The 18836-nt window shown below is 46.3% G+C and overlaps 1 protein-coding gene across 1 annotated transcript in view; it reads left to right on the plus strand.

Moving 5' to 3' along the window:
* LOC311101436 (A-kinase anchor protein SPHKAP-like) overlaps positions 1-18836 on the plus strand; it is a gene marked incomplete at its 5' end in the record, with an annotated part of 72966 nt that overhangs the window by 51124 nt on the left and 3006 nt on the right. The window contains 7 exons of the mRNA XM_084142581.1: positions 1633-1692; positions 2063-2206; positions 2494-2746; positions 5626-9115; positions 16693-16869; positions 17833-17916; positions 18474-18514. Coding sequence (XP_083998707.1) covers positions 1633-1692; positions 2063-2206; positions 2494-2746; positions 5626-9115; positions 16693-16869; positions 17833-17916; positions 18474-18514 — 4249 coding nt within the window. The remainder of the gene's footprint in view (positions 1-1632; positions 1693-2062; positions 2207-2493; positions 2747-5625; positions 9116-16692; positions 16870-17832; positions 17917-18473; positions 18515-18836) is intronic.

The following is an 18836-nucleotide window of genomic DNA, read 5'->3' on the forward strand; positions in this document are numbered from 1 at the left end:
GGCTACTTTTGATAACACACCTATGAAATAGGCTGAAATTATGTAGAAAAAAAGATAAAAAGTAAAATCCACTCATAACAGAGACTAACATCCATGATCTCACAGAGTAACAAACTACAGATTTAGCCTGATTGGCATAGAGATAGAACCGTTTTATCTCTAAGCTGATTGGGCCATTCGTTCCAGTTCCAGTCGCTGCATCATTTACCTCTGTTTGTATTTCTCCTTATGCTTCTCTTTTGATGTCAGTCAGACACGTACATGCCCTCCTCACCCCGAGAAGAGTCCATTAACATGGAACATGACACGAGTGCCACGGACAATAAAAGGGGAAGGGGAAAAAACATGGTGGGGCGCAGGGGGAAAAGATGCTGAATATAGCCCACAGGCAAACCAGAGAGGAGAGAGAGGAGGCCTACAAGATGGACCCCACAAGCATTTGTTCTTTTACTTCATTGAGTCACATAGGGAAGTTAATCATAAAGAATAAATCGTACAGAATTGAATTGTGGGTAGCTAAGCTAAGCTCTTTGAGCTTTGAGGGCTTTCAGCATGACGTACATCAGAGAGGGTATGTACGATGATCAAGGAGGTTATATCAACCGCTGGGATTTACAATGATTGGTATGTTGATTAATACAGGAAATCATTTATTTCTTCTTTCTAGAAAATAGATATAATATGTCCTCTGGCTGAAGCGTGTGGGCAGAATATTGGGTTTGGAGAGATGGACCCGGTATGTAAGTTCATCTGGGATGAATAGATAGAGAGAGCTGTAGAGAAAGATGGATAGATAAGAGGAAGAACTGGTTGTATAGTGTGTGTGTGTTACAGCAGGTGGGTGGGTGAGGCTGTCTGTGTTTATTGGTCAATGAGGGGAAAACAAGTTATGATCCTACTGCAACCAAGGGCTATGCCTCACGCCCCTTTTCTAATTAACTCAATTATTGATTAATACTTTCCCAAAGCATTGGTAGCTGAAGTTTTACATAATTTCTCTCCACAACCCAGCCGCACTCCCACGGAAATCGAAGTTTGACGGGGCGGCCAATCTATGCGTGAACAAACAACATTCGTAGCACTTTGCTGTTCTATAGTCTGGGTCGGCAAGTGAAATAACATACTAATGCAACAATGAATGCTTTGGAAAACCCACCCCTGAAATGAACAATTGCAAAGCAATCAGTGAGATTATTTCTGCATTCCAAATGGTTCCTTATTCCCTTTATAGTGCACTTCTTTTGACCAGGGAATAGGGTGTCATTTGGGACCCATTCAGTAAAATTCTATCAGTCTGTATGTAGGGACTGTCGCTCGCTCCCTGGGGACTGACTGACTGGGTGCCAATTAGCCCTGTTGTGTCCTGCTTAGTCTCGCGTTGCCATACCTCCAAAATCACGTCCTGCTAGAGGCTTGTAAATGGCCAGTGAGGGCTAACACAGCATGATTGCTTCCTCTGTCAGACTAGTAATCATGCTTTTATCTGGGTAAAGTCAGGTCATTGGAATGGGGAGGTTGGCTACATCACAGTCATTATTCTGGACTATTTGATGCTAACCTCTCAGGTCTCACTAGGTTTTTTTTGTAGCTTTACGTTACCACTGTTCTGAAGCTTTTTCCCTCTCATTGCAGATCTGCTTTGTGAATCTGGACCAACAGAAGGTGGATCGTCACGAGGACAGCTGCATCAAGGTGTGCTGGGTCCCCTCTTCTCTTTTCATCTCTCTTCTCCCCCCTACCCATGCTTTCCTCTCCTCTCTTCCCTCTCCTCCTCCCTCCTCCTCTCTTCTCCTTTACTCCCTCCTCCCTCTTCCCCTCTCCTCCCCCCTACCCATTAACTCCTCTGCTCCCTCTCTCATCCTCTCTCCTCTCCTTTCCTCTCCTCCCGTTCCACTAGAGTCTTTCTTAACTATCGTAAACACTGGCTCTGTTGCCATGGATTTAGGATAATTAGCCTGGGTGAGAGGGGTTGATTTGTTTAGGTAATTATCAGCTTTGTGCTGGTGATGACTGCCTGTGTGACTGTCACTGTGATTGTGGGCGACGTCTCTCTCTCCTCTAGAAACTGGCTTCAATCTCTCCAGACCTGCCCAAGCTGGTCGACTCTCTGAGCGTGCGACAGCCCAAGGTGAACGAGATCCTGCTGCTCGGCGGTTTGGAGACTCCGGACCCCTCTCACCCTCACCAGTACCCCACACACACACAGGTGAGCGCACACACACACACATACACACACAGGCACACACACAAGCACACACACTTCATCTTCCTTCTCATTTTATATTAATGGTTTGTTGAGATCCCTCCATCCCAAATCCATCCACTGTCTGACTGACTCATCATCTCTGAGTATTACACGAGCAGACAAGGTAGAACTCCTCAATTATTGAATTATTTCCTTCCTCTGTGTGTGTGTGTGTGTTTGTACCTGCGTGCCTGTGTGTGCGTGTATATGTGTGTATATATGTGTGTGTATGTGTGTATTGCCTCCAGGGCCAGAGAGATACAGATTTGTGCCTGGTCCAGTGTGCTGGGGGCCGGCGGCCCACTAGCATCATCTATGAGATCAACAAGTTCCTGATCGGGCTGCAGTGGGGTCAGGAGAGGCAGGGGTCCCAGGGGCGGATGATGGCAGGGCAGAGGCTGGATGATGACACCAACCGCTCCTTCTCATCCATAGAGGAGGACTTCCTGACTGCCTCAGAACACCTGGGGGATGACAGCGAGGATGACGGCTTACGAAACGGTGATTTTCTCTCATCCTTTTGAATACCCATGTATTGTATTTGAGTTCAATGTATTTTACTGGCATATGTGGTGAATATGAAAGTAGAGTAAAGTAGTCCTATGTGGCTAAGTTTATATAGCATGAGGATAGCAAATATGAAAATGTTGATCTCAGTCACTGTTCTAGGTCACTTTCGACAAAAGTGTCTGCTAAATGGGATAAATCATTTATTATTTACAAATCTACTAATGTGAAGCACTCATTTTGGGTGGAAAAATGTCACATTTTGTAAGGTAATACGTTATTCAGTAGCCTACTCTCAAAACAGGTCAGCTCAATAAAAATCTAAGTTGTTATTGATGTAGTGTTATTATAGAGTCTTGTACAGTGCATTCAGAAACTATTCAGACCCCTTGACTTTTTCAACATTTTGTTGCGTTATAGCCTTATTCTAAAATGGATTACAAAAATACATCTACACACAATACCCCATAATGACTTTTTAGAAATGTTTGCAAATGTATTCAGACCCTTTGCTATGAGACTCAAAATTGAGCTAAGGTGCATCCTGTTTCCATTGATCATCTTTGAGATGTTTCTACAACTTGATTGGAGTCCACCTGTGGTAAATTCAATTGATTGGACATGATTTGGAAAGGCACACACCTGTCTATATAAGGTCACACAGTTGACAGTGCATGTCAGAGCAAAAACCAAGCCATGAGGTCGAAGGAATTGTCCGTAGAGCTCCGAGACAGGATTGTGTCGAGGCACAGATCTGAGGAAGGGTACCAAAACATTTCAGCAGCATTGAAGGTCCCCAAGAACACAGTGGCCTCCATCATTCTTAAATGGAAGAAGTTTGGAACCACCAAGACTCTTCCTAGAGCTGGCCGCCCAGCCAAACTGAGCAATCTGGGGAGAAGGGCCTTGGTCAGGGAGGTGACCAAGAACCCTTTGGTCACTTTGACAGAGCTCCAGAGTTCCTCTATGGAGATGGGAGAACCTTCCAGAAGGACAACCATCTCTGCAGAACTCCACTAATCAGGCCTTTATGGTAGAGTGGCCAGACGGAAGCCACTCCTTAGTAAAAGGCACATGACAGCCCGCTTGGTGTTTGCCAAAAGGCACCTAAACAAGATTCTCTGGTCTGATGAAACCAAGATTGAACTCTTTGGCCTGAATGCCAAGCGTCACGTCTGGAGGAAACCTGCATGCTACGGTGAAGCATGGTGGTGGCAGCATCATGCTGTGGGGATGTTTTTCAGCGGCAGTGACTAGGAGACTAATCAGGATAGAGGGAAAGATGAACGGAGCAAAGTACAGAGAGATCCTTGATGAAAACCTGCTCCAGAGCACTCAGGATCTCAGACTGGGGCGAAGGTTCACCTTCTAACAGGACAACGACCCTTAGCACACAGCCAAGACAACGCAGGAGTGGCTTCGGGACAAGTCTCTGAATGTCCTTGAGTGGCCCAGCCAGAGCCCAGACTTGAACCCGAACGAACATCTCTGGAGAGACCTGAAAATAGCTGTGCAGCGATGCTCCCCATCCAGCCTGAAAGAGCTTGAGAGGATCTGCATAGAAGAATGGGAGAAACTCCCCAAATACAGGTGTGCCAAGATTGTAGCGTCATACCCAAGAAGACTCAAGGCTGTAATTGCTGCCAAAGATGCTTCAACAAAGTACTGAGTAAAGGGTCTGAATACTTATGTAAATGTTATATTTCAGTTTTTCTATTTTTTATAACTTAACAAAAATTTCTAAAAACCTGTTGTTTTTGCTTTGTCATTATGGGGTATTGTGTGTAGATTGATGAGGGGGGAAAAAAACAATTTAATCCATTTTAGAATAAGGCTGTAATGTAACAACATGTGGAAAAAATCAAGGGGTCTGAATACTTTCCGAATCAGGAATAGTCTACATGTTCCTTAAATGCTATTCTTACCACTGAAGATGTCCCTCGTCTCGTTTCAAAAGGGAACGACAGGCGTCCAGCCGTTTGTGCTGTTGTTCTCTTGTTCTCTCATGCCTGTCAGTCTTCATCTGTAAACACATTTCTCTGTGGCTGGCTGGCTGCGTAGCTCCTTAGTGCGTGTGTGCCTCGCATGGTGTGCCGTGCAGCTGAGTGCACATACAGTAGAACAGATCAATGCCTGTCATGATTGAGATTAATATACAGTATATGGCCCTGAACTTGGCGGCACTTTTCTGCACAATGACAAGTCTCCGCTTATCTATAATTAACATCCTGTAAGCAGAGATGGGCAGTATTTCTGTTACATTTATTTGAAATACTTATTTTAATTACTTCTGAGTATTTTGTATTTGAATTACACTGGGCTGAACTGCACTCCAATGTATTTTGTATTTTCAAAATACTGTAATTTATAACGGTTCACATTTTATGGCCCCCCCTTTCACCCTGCATTGGTATCAGAAGTCTGATAGCACTATGCTGTGATAAAAGCATCTGCTAAATGAACTAAATATACATGTATATGTAAAAATGAACACTTGCAAAGCATGCTGAGTATTATTCTAATGAGCTCCGCCCCGAAACAATACACACTGTGCTTTGCAGTTCATTTTCATGGGGGTAGGTTAGCCTGTTCCCAGATCTGTTTATGTTGTATTGTAGCCTGTGTAGCCAACTCTTATGGTCATTGGTAAGACAGCACAAACATAACTGGGACCAGCTAGGGTTTGGTTGGTAGCTATAGTCAGGTTTGAGTGAGCAAATACTGCTCAGTGAAAGTCTGGTGTTATTGCTAGCTTGGTTAAACCAGAGCTGGGTTGTCATTGCTCTTGCTGTGGCACATTGGGAGTTTGATGGAACTACTCTCTAACAGTTCTGGACATGCCTCTCTCTCTCTCTCTCTCTTTCTCCGCTCAGAGCCAGAGTGCTTAGATGTGGCAGAGGGCTTGGCAGATGCAGCACACAGCGACAGACCTGTGTGTCAGAGGGGACGCCTGGGCCAGCATCAGTGGCAGGACAGTGAGGACTCCGAGAGCACCATCTGCGCCCCCCTAGCCACCACGAAACGAGGAGGAATGGTACCGGTGAGAGCTAGCAGTCACCACACCAAGGAGTCGGCCGGCCACTATGCCACCAACCTGGCCGAGTCAGTACTGCAGGACGCCTTCATCCGCCTGTCTCAGGATGAACCGTCCTTCACCCCAGAGGCCGCTGTGAGCATGTTCCCCAGTAGCCACCGCCCCCCCGCCAGCCTCGCCCGGACAGGAGCAGAGGAGCCCTCTCGGGCACGCGCCTGCTCTTTCGAGCTCCCCAAGATCGTCATAGTGCAGAGCCCGGATAGCTGCGAGGGCCTGCCGGAGTGGCTGGGTACTCAGGCCTCTCACGTGGCTGTGGAGCATGGTGTTGGTGGTGATGCTGCCAGACAGGTACTGACGGAACACGGACCAGAGACCCATGACTTCCGCTCTACCACCACTACCAATGGACGCCACCCCACCAAACCCCTGCAGCGGGCCCTGGCATGCGCTGCTAGTGTCATCGGCACAATCTCCAGCCCACAGGTAGCAGAGCAGCTGGCGATGGAGCCAACAGAGGAGGACATGGAGAGAGAGGGACAGAGGGACCCTGAGGGCACCGATTACTCCTTCTCCTCAGCCATGTGCGGGATGGCCCAGGTGGCGGGGTCGGTGGCCGTGGTGGAGCTAGCCGAAGAGGCCGGGGAGGGGGGCTGTGAGTCAGAAGACGACTCCACCACCGAGGTCTACTCGGCCACCTCCGTGGGGCTCCTATCTGCAGCACAGGCCTCCACGGCCATCACCCTCCACTGCAGCGTGGCCGAGGGGACCAGCATCGAGGCCTTCCGCACCAGTATCGCTGAAGTTCTTCACAAAGAGGCAGCAGGGGTGCTGGCTCAGCCTCAGGACTACAAGAGTGTGGCCCACCTACTGGAGTCCACCCACAACAGGATCGTGGACGGCATCACGTCTCCCAAAAAGTCCTGTCTGGACAAGATGGACGAGACGGAGGTGGACAATTTCATCAGCGAGGTGGCCGACGGCCTCTTCAAACACGCGTTCAAGAAAGCGAAAAAGAAAAAAGAACTGGAAGGCCCGGGCAAAGATGTCCCTGATATCCAGGGCTTTCTGCAGGAGAGCGTGAGCAATGTGCTCTTCGACATCCTTTGTCTCACTTCAAAGCGGATCGGTGACATTTCCAAATGTGATATAGGGTCGTTTGACAGACAAGAGGGTGATGTCGGCTTCAGGGACTACGAGGCGGCCGCCACCACCAAGGAACCATTAAGCCAATTACTGCGCTTCGTTGGCTCCAGCCAGACCGATAATTGTGAAGCCCAATTGGCAGAAAAGACGCCCGTCTACTCCAGGATGAGGGAGGAGAAATATGGACTGGAGGAGAGGGAGAGTGAACATTATGGGTCTCACAGCTCGCCACATATCAGAGAGCAGCAGCAGCGCAGACAAGCTCCGACTAAAGTCTTGTCCTCTACTAAGGACTGCTATGACCTCCAGGGCCAGCAGGCCAGAGGAAACATCAGAGAGCCTTTTACAGAGAGCTTAGCCCACCAGGTCTCTTCATCCCTGGGCACAGAGAAAAGATGGAGAGCCAGTACGGACAGCAGACAGTCTTCTCTGACCCCTCAGTCCTCTTTTAGCTCCTCCTCCACAGGGGCCTTGGTCTGCCTAAAGATGGACTCAGAGTCCAGAACTACCCCCGTCAACTACTTCGCTGATGACCTCGCCACCACCGTGGTCTCCATGGCTACTGAGCTGGCCGCCATCTGCCTGGAGAACTCCAGCGGGAAGCAGCCGTGGTTCTGTGCCCTGAAGGGCGCAGCCGGCTACTACCCCGAGGGGGGTTACCTGCTGCCCTCCTGTTGCACGGCCCTCCGCAGAAAGGAGGGCCAGAACGGCGGTGTGGCATCCAAAAAGCACCGGCCGCCGCGCCTCAGTGAGATCAAGAGGAAGACAGAGGAGCAGCCAGAGTTGATGGAGTGCCTGGTCAACCGCGTGGTGGATGAGACAGTTAACCTAGACGACATGCCCCAGACTCTTGACCCCTTCGCACTCTTTGCCTCCGAGGTCACCGCCCGCATCATGAACTGCCCCGAGCTCAATGTGGTTGACACCTCCAAGCCCGGCCAGCAGACCCGCAGCCGGCTGCAGTGTGAGAGGTGGAGCCGGGGAAAGGCCGCCAGCTATGAAAGCATCCCAGAGGAGGACGCAGGCCCCCCGGGTACCCCCAACACCCTGGGCCCCGGCAGCCGGCTGGGCCAGAACCTGAGCAGAGGAGGCTCCATCTCCAAGCAGTCCAGCTGCGAGAGCATCACGGACGAGTTCTCCCGCTTTATGGTGAACCAGATGGAGACGGAGGGCCGGGGCTTTGACCTGCTCCTGGATTACTACGCCGGGCAGAACGCCAGCAGCATCCTGGCGGCAGCCGTGCAGCAGGCGGCCACCAAGAAGAATGGCCACCTCAATGTGAGGACCACCTCCTGTCTGTCCAAGCAGTCCAGCACAGAGAGCATCACAGAGGAGTTCTACAGGTTCATGCTCAAAGACATGGACAAGGAGAGCAAAGACTACAGTATGGGCAGAACTAAAGAGTGGAGCAACAGCCTATTGCCTCCATCTCCCAGAACCCTCTTCTGTATCCGTCAGTCCTCCGTGCCGGACAGACGTTTCTCAGACTCCAGGCTGACCGTCAACTCGCCCATCAAGGCCAACTCCTTTGACGGCTTCGTCCACAATGGACACGGGGACACGCTCAACATCTACCCCACCAACTCGGTGCAGGTGTCTGCCACGGGCCTGTGCAAGTCTGACTCCTGTCTGTACCAGAGGGGCCAGACGGACCAGATCACCGACATGCTGATCCACGAGACCTGGTCCAGCTCCATTGAGTCCCTGATGCGGAAGAACAAGATCATTGTGGACCCGGAGGACAGCATTGACCTGGTGGATGCAGAGTCCCAGACCCAAGTGCTGCAGTATGCCAACCGCCTGGCTGCAGACATCGTGGAAACCGGGAAGTCTGTCCTGCAGGAAGGGGATGGGGCTGGAGGAGGGGGCGTGGTGGGTCGACAGCAACACATGCCTGTTGGGGAGAGGAGGAGGGGCTTCAAACAGTCCCGCCCTGGTTGCACCCGAAGCAGAGCCAGCCAGGAGCAATCCGGAGGGGGCGGAGACAGCACATGTACAACAGCGGGGCCCCCCATCAGGGGCCCCAGGGAAGTCCCTGTACCGGTGATCCACATCGAAACAGATCAGAGGGATGATCCAGAGTCTGGGGACCCGGTGGAAAGGGCTGGGCGCCGCCCCTGGGACCCAACGCCCCCTGAGGGGACAGCCCAGTGGCGCGCTGAGAGGGCCTTGGTGAGACGCAGCAGGTAAGTCCTCTCTCAGTTCACGATTCCCCTGTGAGTCAATCCCACCCTCAAACACACAAACAGGCTCTCACAGCAAAGGGGCATCATCAGTGGAGATGAGAGCCTCACAAGACTATCAAAGGCTGCAGACTCTCAGCTTGCTTTTGATCTCTGTGTGAGAGAGAGAGAGAGAGAGAGAGAGAGAGAGAGAGAGAGAGAGAGAGAGAGAGAGAGAGAGAGAGAGAGAGAGAGAGAGAGAGAGAGAGAGAGAGAGAGAGAGAGAGAGAGAGAGAGAGAGAGAGAGAGAGAGAGAGAGAGAGAGAGAGAGAGAGAGAGAGAGAGAGAGGGTGATGAAACAACATTCACTTGCATGGTAGTATTTTTTTTCATAGTCCTCCTTGGAAATAATTTTCCGAAACACCTTGAATTGTGACTTCATGTGTTTATAAATAGAAAACCATCCATGCGTTGTTAAACTGTTTATAGTGTTGGGTATCAGAGACCCAGCCACATAATGGCTTCTACTGCATCCACAGAGAAAGTAGTCTATTGTGAAAGTCTCTGGGATTATACAGACCCACAGCCAGGTTATGAGTCATGTTGCTGTGTTGGAGTCTGAAGCTTTTATCTATATCTAACCTTGATCTTCAAGGTGGCATTGACATGCCTCTAGTCACGACCGCAGATACTCATAAACATTCATACAAACCCAAATACACACACACATATACGTATATACTCCCCCATATGTATTTGGACAGTGAAGCAAAAATGTTAATTTGGCTCCATACACCAGCATTTTGGATTTGAGATGTTTCATATTAGGCGAGAGTACAGAATGTCAGCTTTTATTTGAAGGTATTTCCATGCATATCTGTTTTACTGTTTAGAAAGCACTTTATGCATCTAGTCCCCCCATTTGAAGAATACATAAGTATTTGGACACATTCACTTGAATTAAAGTAGTCCAAATGTTGGTATTTGGTCCTGTATTCCTTGCAGGCAATGACTACATCAAGCTTGTGACTTGTTGGATGCATTTGCGGTTTGTTTTGGTTGTTTTGGATTAGGGCAATTCCACGCTAACAGAATGATGCTCAGATTTTTTACTTTAAGAGGTATGTCGAACAAAAAGCAATGGTTTGTGCCGTCATTTTGTTACCAAACTTTGCATCTACACAGTTCTTCAAGTAAATGTTTTTTGTAAAAATGTCTGTGGAAATTGTTAAAAGTCATCCTTGTGCATAGAGTTGTATGGTTTGTTTAACTTTGCAATCATTGGTTTTTGTTTGGCATGCATTTAAAGTGAAAAATCTCAGCATCATTATGTTACCCTGGAATTGCCCATTATGTTTTGCCATTTTGGAGTTTTGCCATTTTGGAGTAACTTTTATTGTAAGTAAATATAGAAGAGGTTTCTGAACACTTCTACATTAATGTGGATGCTAACATGATTATGGATGATCATGAATGAATCGTGAATAATGAGGAATGAGAAGGTTACAGAGGCACAAAGATCATACCCCTCAAAATGCTGACCTCCCCAGGTATTGGTAATGGTGAGAGGTTAGCATGTTTTGTTGTAGCCTCTTAATGGCATCTCACTCATCATTATTCATAATGAAACATCTTATCTACTCACTTAGAAAGAAAATTACTCCAGTCATCATTCTGGCAAAACATAACCCAAAACACAACCAGAACAAATTGTAAATGCATCCAACGAGTCAAGTTACAAGCTTGATTTAGTCATTGTGTGCAACGAATATGGGCCTAAATTCTAAACTTTGACTAATTTAAAGTGGAACTGACAGCGTTTTAACTAATTTGCAGATATGAAACAGACAATCATAATATCAGTCAAAAATATCAAATTCCCATTTTATGCTTCAAAATATATATATAAATTTGACCAAAAATTCCATGATGTCTAGTAAGCCATTGTTGGCCGAATATATGGATGCAGTTCAATGCATGATGAATATAATTCACCAATAAATGTCTTGGTATTCCAAAAAATATTTATATCAGGTTGTAAATCACAGCTGACCTGGTACATTGTTTGCTGCCTCCACCCATTTTGGATGCACTGTTTTAGTTTCAATAAATCAATATTTTGAACAAAAACTGACGACTGTAACTAAGGCTGGGAATGTCAATACAATCAAACTAGCAAGGGCAATGATCACAAGCCAGTCATGATGTGGCTAATAGGCTAGCGCACAGGTGTCAAACACAAGGCCCACGGGCCGAATAGGACACACAAGCGAGAATAAATGAGTCAACAGTTGAGTCATCTACTTTATGAAATGACTGCCTGATGTGCTCGCATCGGTGAATTCAACTTCAATTGTGCTGCTTTCGTGTGTCCCGTTTACAGCGTGCAGCAGAGGGAAAGTGTACAGACCACATGCCACAGTCCTAGCTAGGCTACTAAAAGGTTGCAGTCTGGCTTCGGTTTTAAAGCTTGACAATGAATAACCCAAAAACTAAACCTGCAACAAAACACCATGCAAAGGAGAAACATGCAGGCCTATTACAGCAACATTTGAGCAGTAGCCTAGGCTGGCTACTCAACTACAAGACATTTTGAGTGCACCATACAGCAATGCTGCATTCAACAAAACCGATGATCCATGCTGTGAAAATAAATTAAAAACATGTTTTAAGTTTAAATGTTACAACAACCTATAGCTACGTTTTTGTTATTTGGAGGTATTCAATACTTTTTGATTAAGGTCACATCATATTATGCACATCTGCAAGCAGGGAAGCAAAGGCTGGACAAATATGATTTATCTCTTCTTTTGTTTTAATATGTTAAAATTCTATATACAGTACATCATCCTATGTACATACAGTGCATTCGGAAAGTATTCAGACCCCTTCACTTTTTCCACATTTTGTTACGTTACAGCCTTATTCTAAAATGTATTAAATAAAAACAATTCCTCATCAATCTACACACAATACCCCATAATGACAAAGCAAAAAGGTTAATAGAAATTTTAGCTAATTAATTAAAAAACAGAAATACCTTATTTACATAAGTATTCAGACCCTTTGTAATGAGACTCGAAATTGAGCTCAGGTGCATCCTGTTTCCATTTATCTTCCTTGAGGTGTTTCTACAACTTGATTAGTGTCCACCTGTGGTAAATTTAATTGATTGGACATGATTGGAAAGGCACATATCGGTCTATATAAGGTCCCACAGTTGACAGTGCATGTCAGAGCAAAATCCAAGCCATGGGGTTGAAGAAATTGTCAGTAGAGCTCCAAGACAGGATTGTGTCGAGGCACAGATCTGGGGAAGGTTACCTAAACATTTCTGCAGCATTGAAGGTTCCCAAGAACTAAGTGGCCTCCATCATTCTTAAATGGAAGAAGTTTGGAACCACCAAGACTCTTCCTAGAGCTGGCCGCCCAGCCAAACTGAGCAATCGGGGGAGAAGGGCCTTGGTCAGGGAGGTGACCAAGAATCCGATGGTCACTCTGATAGAGCTCCAGAGTTCCTCTGTGGAGATGGGAGAACCTTCCAGAAGGACAACCATCTCTGCAGCACTCATCCAATCAGGCCTTTATGGTAGAGTGGCCAGAAGGAAGCCACTCCTCAGTAAAATGCACATGACAGCCCGCTTGGAGTTTGCCAAAAGGCACCTAAAGGACTCTCAGACCATGAAAAACAAGATTGAACTCTTTGGCCTGAATGCCAAGTGTCACGTCTGGAGGAAACCTGGCACCATCCCTATGGTGAAGCATGGTGGTGGCAGCATCATGCTGTGGGGATGTTTTTCAGCGGCAGGGTCTAGGAGACTAGTCAGGATCTAGGGAAAGATGAATGGAGCAAAGTACAGAGAGATCTTTGATGAAAACCTGCTCCAGAGCGCTCAGGAGCCCGGACTTGAACCCGATCGAACATAGCTGTGCAGCGTCGCTCCCCATCCAACCTGACAGAGCTAGAGAGGATCTGCAGAGAAGAATGGGAGAAACTCACCAAATACAGGTGTGCCAAGCTTGTAGCGTCATACCAAAGAAGAATCAAGACTGTAATCGCTGCCAAAGGTGCTTCAAACCTTTGTGTCTGAATACTTATGTAAATGTGATATTTCAGTTTGTATTAATTATTTTGCAACATTTTCTACAAACCTGTTTTTGCTTTGTCATTATGGGGTATTGTGTGTAGATTAATGAGGGGGAAAAAACAATTTTATCAAGGGGTCTGAAAACTTTCCGAAATGCACTGTAAGTGGACATTATTATTATTTTTAAATAAAGAAATGGCCAGTTTGGGTCGCAGTTGCACGTAAAAAACTAATAGGCTATGTCTGGCCCGCAAATTCATTTTGTTTTTTCAATATGGCCTGTGTGCTGATTGAGTTTGACACCCCTGGGATAGCCTATCTATTTCTGTAGCTAGCTATTTATTTACAAGCTAAAAACACAGAGCCTAATGTTAGCTAGGCTGTCATGTCATTGGAGGAGTGGGTGAGTGAGTGACTTTTCCCCCTCATATCGTTTTTCGGTGGCCACAGCTAGTTGCAGGTGTCATTTGGTTAGCTAGCAAGAAATGTGAATCGCTTTGCTATGCTGAACTTAACGACTGTAATCGACAGTTAGCATATCTCTTAGGTGTCAATCAAATGTATTTGGCATCGATCAAATGGGTAGGCAGGTAAGTTCCCCATTCAGTTGTCAAAATATGAGTTGGGACAAGCATGCATTGGCAGGCAAGCTGCAGAAGGACGAGCAGGCTACTATTCCCCATCGTTTCTCAGTGCAATGTTGATGACCAACTAGTAAAAAAAAAAAAAAGGGGTTATCTAATGTTCCCTTATTACACCTGGGGGTGTATATGAACAGATTTCAATAAGATTTAATGTTGCTAAAACACTGTCAGTTTCACTTTAATACACAAAGTTTTGACCAAATACTTATGACTTCTTCACATGTGGGGGGACTAGATACATGAAGTGCTTTCATTTCTAAACGGTAAAACAGATATGTATGAAAAGAAAAAAAATCCCAGAGTGGCGCAGTGTTCTAAGGCACTGCATTGCAGTGCTTGAGGCGTCACTACAGACCCAGGTTTGATCCCAGGCTGTGTCACAACCGGCCGTGACCGGGAGTCCCATAGGGCGGCGCACAATTGGCCCAGCGTTGTCCAAGTTAGGGGAGGGTTTGGTCAGGTGGGCTTTACTTGGCTCATCGCGCTCTAGTGACTCCTTGTGGCAGGCCGGGCGTCTGCAGGCTTACTTCGGTCGTCAGTTGAACGGGTTAAGCTGGCTTCCGGGTTAAGCGGGCAGGTGTTAAGAAGCGCGGTTTGGCGGGTCATGTTCAGAGGACGTATGACTCGACCTTCGCCTCTCCCGAGCCCGTTGGGGAGTTGCAGCAATGAGACAAGATCGTAATTGGATCACAATTGGATATCACGAGATTGGGGAGAAAAAGTGGGGTAAAATACACAAAAGTTTGGATTTGAAATCAAACAATGACTATGAGGTTAAAGTGCAGCCTGTCAGCTTTCATTTGAGGATATTTATATCCATATCGGGTGAACCGTTTAAAAATTACAGCACTTTCTGTACATAGTCCCCCTATTTTAGGGGAGCAAAAGTATTGGATTGGGACAAATTCACTTATATGTGTATTAAAGTAGTAAAAAGTTAAGTATTTGGTACCATTTTCATAGCACGCAATGACTACATCAAGCTTGTGACTCCACACATTTGTTGGATACATTTGCTGTTTGTTTTGGTTGTGTTTCAGATTATTTTGTTCCCAATAGAAAGTCATGGTAAATAATATATTGTGTTATTTTGGAGTCACTTTTATTGTAAATAAGAATATAATATGTTTCTAAACACTTCTACATGAATGTGGATGCTACCATGATTACGGATAATCCTGAATGAATAATGATGAGTGAGAAAGTTATAGACGCACAAATATCATCTTAAATTAAAAAAAGTATAGAGACAAATTTACAAAAATTACTTCCCTCTTCAAATACACATGGAGGGAAGTGTATATCACACATACAGTATATTATGTATATAAGAGCCAGGCTACATACAACAGTGGCATCATATTGTCCTGTAATTTGGGTCTGACATTTCACTCAGAGGTCAATTGTGTAACAAGGACTCAGGAGGGTGAGAAGATTCACACGGACCTTCTTGGTAGTGAGAGTGGCCTTTAGGGGGGCAGTGCAGCGTGGATATATAGACTGCAGGGAGGCCTACTACTGGAGGAGGTGGGCACCATAAGGAGGTTACAGAAACCTTACAAAGTACTTCAGGTCCCTTTATTGGTGTTCCAGGAATTAGTCTCGCATCTTGAGCTCATCAGCTAAGCGACAAACATTTACAGACCACGTTGACATACTGTAGACGACAACACAAGGTCACAAATAGAAAGGAAAATAAACAAATGGGATTGAAATACTTTGGAGGTTATTGAGAAGTTGTTGATACTTGAAAAAAATATCATAGTATCATATAAATGTAACTTCCAAAATAAAGGAAACACCAATAGGGCATTGGGCCACCACGAGCCAGAACAGCTTCAGTGCACCTTGGCATAGATTCTACAAGTGTCTGGAACTCTATCGGAGGGATGCGACACTATTCTTCCACGAAAAATTCCATTATTTGGTGTTTTGTTAATGGTGGTGGAAAACGCTGTCTCAGGCGCTGCTCCAGAATCTCCCGTAAGTGTTGCTTAATTGCTTAACTAACTCAGGAACCACACCTGTGTGGTTGAAAGCACCTGCTTTCAATATACTTTGTATCCCTCAAGTGTTTCCATTATTTTGGCAGTTCCCTGTAGATTGGATTGACACATGCAATAAATAATAAGAATAGGAAAATAGATGGAAGAGATTATTATATTTAGGCTGCTAAAGGATTGCAGGGTTTGCTGGTTTTTCACTTAACACTTAATAAACTCCAATTAGGGAACGAGTCATCTGCAGCTGGGTCTTTCCCTGGTGGAAACGTGAGGCTCATTGACATTGACAAACAACACCTTAACCCACTCTGGGAATCTGGCAGCTTTCAATCATCTAATCAGGATTTAAATGAATCAGCCGACACTGCAGCCTTTCATTTCATTTTTAATTTATGGTTAATTTGGATAGGTACAAATACAAATACAAAACATCCTTTACACACTAAAGGACCTGGGTTATCCACGCTCTATAAAAGGGGCACAGATTTTAGAAAGGCCAATACTTGGTGGTGGTTGGGGGTTGTATGTAATATGTGATGAACAGGGTTTCATGGTCCCAACACAAATGTCAAATGTGTATAGTCACAGTACATAGCACACTTTTTTTTAAACTGCATTCTAGAATGAATAAATGTAGGATCTGTATCCCCCGAACAAGAATAGAACCAAATCAACCAATGAGGGGGAAGATCACATCAGAGGGGTTGAGCTCCTCCCAGTCTATCACATCATATATACACTCTTAGAAAATAATTGCTAACTAGAACCATAAAAGGTTCCTACAAGTACAGCCTGGTAGAACACTTTATGGACAATTTTTTCTAAGAGTGTATACAGTACGTGACCCTGCTGTTTGCTCTCCCCAGCTGTGAGAGAGACAGGATGGCAGTGTCCTCTGCGCCCGCTGCTGTAACCGCTGTAGGTGAGCGAAACAAGCGCTCTCTGAGTGCTAGCAGTGAGGACAGCTCAGGAAGTTGGTCCCAGATCGCCCCCGATGACGAGCCCCACGAGGAGACCAGTAGTTTTATCCAGCTGAGCGAGGGGTCAGTAACCGTAGCAACCAACCGCTGCTCCGTCCCATCATGCACTGCTCCGAGCACTCCTACCGCTACTACCGCCCTCGCCGTCCGTCGCCCTCTCATCAGCCCATTGCTGCTCACTCTTTGCTGTCCTGTGCCAGTCTTCGGCCCTTGCTGCTTCAGTGGAATAGCTGTATGCCCGGGGGCTTTCCTCTCACTGGCAGAGAGCTCAGCTAGTACACTGAGCCCCACTCCAGAGCCAGCATTTTGTCAGAGTGGGGCTGCAGCCGCAGTAGCATAGGTATGACGTCACACTGCTTCTCACACATTAAAGGCCCACAGAACATTAGCTTTATCATTCCCTGCTTCAGCTAGTGCCATTTCTCAGTTCCACTAGCTAGCCTCATACTGACACACAGCCAAGCCAAAAGCCTGAGGTAGTAAGTCTATTACTGGCATTCCTCTAAGCCAGGAGAAATGAGACCAGGGTATAGATAACAAAGAGTGGGATGGATATGTTTCTAGGCTTCAGAGGACAAGGAGGAGGGCAGTGTGGCTGGCTGGCTGGCTTCAGCTTGGCAGTAGTGGTGATGAAATGTGTGCTGCTTTCTGCTTTAACCTGCCAGCGCAGACAGCTGTGGCATAAACAAACACCTGGTCACTGTTGCCTTCCTCTCCGCCTGACCACCTCATCCCCGATTAACTCCACGGTGACACTGCTCACACTGGACATGGTCGCCCACTCCGCCCAACTGCTCAATCTTTCCACATCCCCCATCTCCACAAGGAAGGGCCCATTGCCAGTCAGGCTCTCTCTGCCAGCCCAGCCGTCCTGCTCAGCTGCAGCTGCTGTTTCTATGTTAATCACCAGCTGATGAACAACATTGCTCGCTTCACCGCAGCTCCTTATTGTTCCCTTCACAAGTCACTGATCTTGTCGCCTTTCCAGAGACAGGAAATGAGTTTTAGTTCTGTTTGGATTTGCAGGAACGGGAACAGCAGCACGTCTAGCCTGGGTCTGGCAGACCTGGAGGGCTTCTCTGACATCCCCACTCAGAGAACAGTGAACAGGTAACTGATAACTCCTAACATGCAAACAACCCTCCTACAACATGCAGGCTACACTCCTACAACAAAGCGCTGAGGCTTTAAACAAGGCCCTTTGAACAGGAGAATGTAGCCTTATAGGCTCCAGTCTGATTCTCTCTCTAGTCTCTACCCTGTTTATGAAGTGTGTACCTGTTCACTCCACCTCACAAAGAGATCAAACAATGTAGGAAATGTGGTGGATGCTCCATCCGGCTAGCTAGCCCATGCTTACACTAATTACATGTTTTTAATCCATGACAGGGAATAAGTAAGTTCACACTTACGGCTAGATGAACTAAGCGTTTGCACCTATTTTTATAAAGGAAATGAAACATTCAGGACAGAACAAAAAGGTAAGGAGAAAGATTAAGATCGATAGAAAGGTGCAAAATAATACCTTTTTGCTTTGTTTTTGGTGTGTTATCCCTTACTGAAAAACCCAGATGCTTAGTAAATCTGGCCTAAGGGTATCAAGTGAGAAAATCAGAACGCATCCTACGCATCCTACTTGTCTTAATGGTCATGCTCTCTGTCCTCAGTGAGGAGGCGGAGAAGGATTACCTAAGGGAGAACGTAGATGGTGAGTAGTGTCACCCTGTCTGAGTCATACACACACACACTACAGGAAACTCAACTCTCTCGGTCTCCCCTACTGTCTCATCTTTGTTCTTGTTCGTCTTCGCGATAACCTCTATTCAACCTCTTCCCTGTAAGATCTCTACACACTGAGTATTCTATGAGTCGCTCACATGATCTATCTATAGCTACTTGGTGTGACTAATTCCCCAGATACTGGAGAAAAGCAGTCAATGTAATGTGTAACTCAAATGTCGAAATGGTAAATATATCACTGCTTTATCTCTGCTGTGCTGCCAATTAAACATTTTAGGTCAATATAACAA

Source organism: Coregonus lavaretus (assembly GCF_964263955.1).
Source record: "Coregonus lavaretus genome assembly, chromosome: 26".
Lineage (NCBI taxonomy): Eukaryota > Metazoa > Chordata > Actinopteri > Salmoniformes > Salmonidae > Coregonus > Coregonus lavaretus.